Consider the following 3,072-nt stretch of genomic DNA (forward strand, 5'->3'; position numbering starts at 1 on the left):
GGCAAGGGGGGCGAAAATCGGCCCCTTGGGTGAATGTAAGAAACCACGGGTGGGAAGTGATCCGCGCCTAGGGCGGATGATGGCACCAGGCAAGGGGGGCGAAAATCGGCCCCTTGGGTGAATGTAAGAAACCACGGGTGGGAAGTGATCCTTCAAAACAACACAAAGTATAATACCTCATTATCATATATAAGTGGAAAGGATTACAAAAGAACAACCAACCGTGCATGGGGTTGTCGGTTAGGCATAAAATATCCGGAGGTTGGTGGCGTTCCAAGTCCTGGGGATGTTTTTTCCTGCTAAATCTTGAAGTTTATACGCCCCTTTGCCGATCTTGCTGGTTATGCGGTAGGGTCCTTCCCAGTTAGGTCCCAGCTTGCCTTTCACCCGTCCTATATCCGCTCTCCTTAATACCAGAGTTCCTTCGGCAAACTGGCGGGGAATGACTGAAGAGTTGAATTTCGCCGCGGTTTTCTTCTTGATGATCTCTTCCCTCAAACGAGCCCTTTCCCGGATTTCTTCCACTTCGTCAAGGTTGTTCCTGAGGAGAGATTGGTTGTCGCCCTCGTTGAACTGAAGGATTCGCCAGGTAGGTTCTCCTATCTCGACCGGGATCATGGCCTCTGCGCCGTATGTTAAGTTAAATGGTGACTCACCGGTCGTAGAGTGGGGAGTGGTTCGGTATGCCCATAGTACGTGATGGAGTTGATCTGGCCAATTTCTTTTTGATTCGACCAGCCTCTTCTTTATACCTTTTAGGATGACCTTGTTTGCTGCCTCGGCCTGCCCATTAGTTTGTGGATGCTCCACTGAAGTGAAGTGCTATTTGATGCGGAGGCCTGATAACAATTCTTGGAACCTTCGATCGAAAAATTGAGTGTCGTTATGCGTTACTATAGCGGACGGGATGCCGAAACGAGTGATTATGCTTCGCCAAGTGAATTTTTGGATATTTGCTGAGGTGATGGAGGCTAATGCTTCTGCTTCTATCCATTTGGTGAAGTAATCTATGGCGACTATCAAAAATTTCAGTTGTCCCGTTGCTTGAGGGAAAGGTCCCAGAATGTCCATACCCCACCTACAGAAAGGCCGTGGCGCTTGTGTTGTGGTTAATTCTTCTGGTGGGGCTTTGTGGAAGTCAGCGAAAAGTTGGCGACGAGTGCATTTTAGAGTGAGGTCCGTTGCGTCCTTTTCCATTGTGGGCCAGTAGTATCCAGCACATAACACCTTATTGGCGAGTGAGGCGGCGCCCAAGTGGTGCCCACAAATTCCTTCATGAACCTCTCTGAGGACGTAATCTGCCCGTTCTGGACCAAGACATTTAAGCAAGGGGGCGGTGAACCCCCGCCTATATAGGGTCCCCCCGATGAGAGTGTACTAGGAGCAACATCTGAGGAATCGTTGCTTCTCTTTTAACTCAGAGGGTAGGTTACCATGGAGGATGTATCAGATGAATGGGTCCATCCAGTTGTCTGGGATCTCCACTTCTTCGTGACACTTGGGTGGTAGACCGTTCCCTGGACGACGGACTGATTGTTCCCGAAGCATTTGGTACTGGCGAGCTTGGACAAGATATCTGCCCGTGCGTTGCTTTCACGGGGCACATGCTGAATGGTTGCTTCATCGAAGTCGGCCATGAGCTCCTTTACTTTGAGCAGATATTTCCCGAGGAGGGTATCCTTGGTCTGATATGAACCTGTAATTTGGGAAACAGCTAACTGAGAATCACTCCAAATTAATACCTTATGGGCACCCACTTCTTTTGCTAACCGTAATCCGGCGATGCAAGCCTCATACTCTGCCAGAATTCCAGCCCCGCTGCCTCTTGGATTAGAAGATCCATCGACAAAGATAGTCCACACCTGCTCTCGATCGCCCTCTGAAGCGGCCAATTCAGCCACGAAATCAGACAGGACCTGGCTCTTAATGGTCGTGCGAGGTTCGAAATGGATGTCAAATTGTGAGAGTTCTATTGACCACGTGATCATCCGCCCAGCCAACTCCGGTTTATGCAAGATTTGCCTGATTGGTTGGTTGGTTCTGACAACCGTTGCATGAGATTGGAAGTATTGGCGCAACCTTCGTGTGGCTATCAACAACGCATAAGCCACTTTTTCCTGCTTCTGATACCTTAGTTTCGGGCCTTGCAAGGCTTTGCTCGTGAAATAGACAGGGTTTTGTCCTTCCGCCGTTTCTCGGGTCAGTACGGCCGCAACTACTCCGTCGGACACGGCCAGGTATACATACAGAAGCTCGTCAAGCATTGGCTTGGAGAGAATAGGTGGGGCGGCCAAATATTGTTTGACAGTGTCGCATGCCGCTTCGCAACTCTCAGACCATTCAAATCTCTTGCTCTACTTTAACAACTGGAATAAGGGAAGTGAATGCTTGGCGACGGGCGGGAGAAACCTAGACAATGCAGCTAATCGCCCATTCAACTGTTGAACCTCTTTGACCGTGCGGGGGCTCCTCATGTCGATGGTCGCCTGACATTTGGACGGATTTGCCTCAATCCCTCGACTAGTCAGAAGAAAACCGAGGAACTTGCCAGCCTCCACTCTGAAGGTACATTTTTCTGGATTGAGCCTCATGTTGTACTTGCGGAGTTGTTGAAAAATATTTTCCAGAATGGTCACATGATCTTCGCCGGGGAGGCTTTTGGCGATCATATCATCCATGTAAACTTCCATGTGTTCTCCAGTCTGGTCGGCAAACACCTTGCTCATCATCCTCTGATAAGTCGCCCCAGCATTTCTCAACCCAAAAGGCATGACGATGTAGCAGTAGGCGGCCTGATCAGTGATGAACGTTGTTTCCTCCTGGTCGGGAGGGTACATCGGAATCTGGTTGTACCCGGAATATGCGTCCATGAAGGACAGGTACTGATAGCCTGAAGAATTATCCACCAAATGGTCAATGTTGGGAAGAGGATAAGGGTCTTTAGGGCATACCTTATTGAGATCCGTGTAGTCCACGCACATCCGCCACTTCCCAGATGGCTTCTTCACCAGCACAACATTCGCCAACCACGTGGTGTAGGTGATTTCGCGGATGAAACCCGCCTCTAGCAAC

At 49.7% G+C, this 3,072-nt stretch overlaps 2 protein-coding genes across 2 annotated transcripts in view; both read right to left on the reverse strand.

Moving 5' to 3' along the window:
• LOC109329311 lies at positions 241-2,264 on the reverse strand. The gene is made up of 3 exons (XM_019562987.1): positions 1,434-2,264; positions 895-1,377; positions 241-783 (listed from the first exon to the last, which is right to left on the reverse strand). Exons 1-3 carry the CDS (start codon positions 2,262-2,264, stop codon positions 241-243), a joined length of 1,857 nt encoding a protein of 618 aa, XP_019418532.1.
• Positions 2,355-3,072, reverse strand: part of LOC109329312 — a 1,668-nt gene continuing 950 nt past the window's right edge. The window contains exons 2-3 of the mRNA XM_019562989.1: positions 2,952-3,064; positions 2,355-2,843 (exon numbers count right to left, since the gene is read on the reverse strand). Coding sequence (XP_019418534.1) covers positions 2,355-2,843; positions 2,952-3,064 — 602 coding nt within the window. The remainder of the gene's footprint in view (positions 2,844-2,951; positions 3,065-3,072) is intronic.

The sequence above is a fragment of the Lupinus angustifolius genome, chromosome LG16 (assembly GCF_001865875.1).
Source record: "Lupinus angustifolius cultivar Tanjil chromosome LG16, LupAngTanjil_v1.0, whole genome shotgun sequence".
In the NCBI taxonomy this organism is placed as follows: Eukaryota; Viridiplantae; Streptophyta; class Magnoliopsida; order Fabales; family Fabaceae; genus Lupinus; species Lupinus angustifolius.

Coding starts and splice junctions, on each gene's coding strand:
- LOC109329311 (XM_019562987.1), bottom strand. CDS start 2,264: ATGCTTGACGAGCTTCTGTATGTATACCTGGCCGTGTCCGACGGAGTA. Junction 1,378..1,433: donor CATCTGATACATCCTCCATG/GTAACCTACCCT, acceptor TGTTGCTCCTAG/TACACTCTCATCGGGGGGAC. Junction 784..894: donor TCGGCATCCCGTCCGCTATA/GTAACGCATAAC, acceptor ACTAATGGGCAG/GCCGAGGCAGCAAACAAGGT.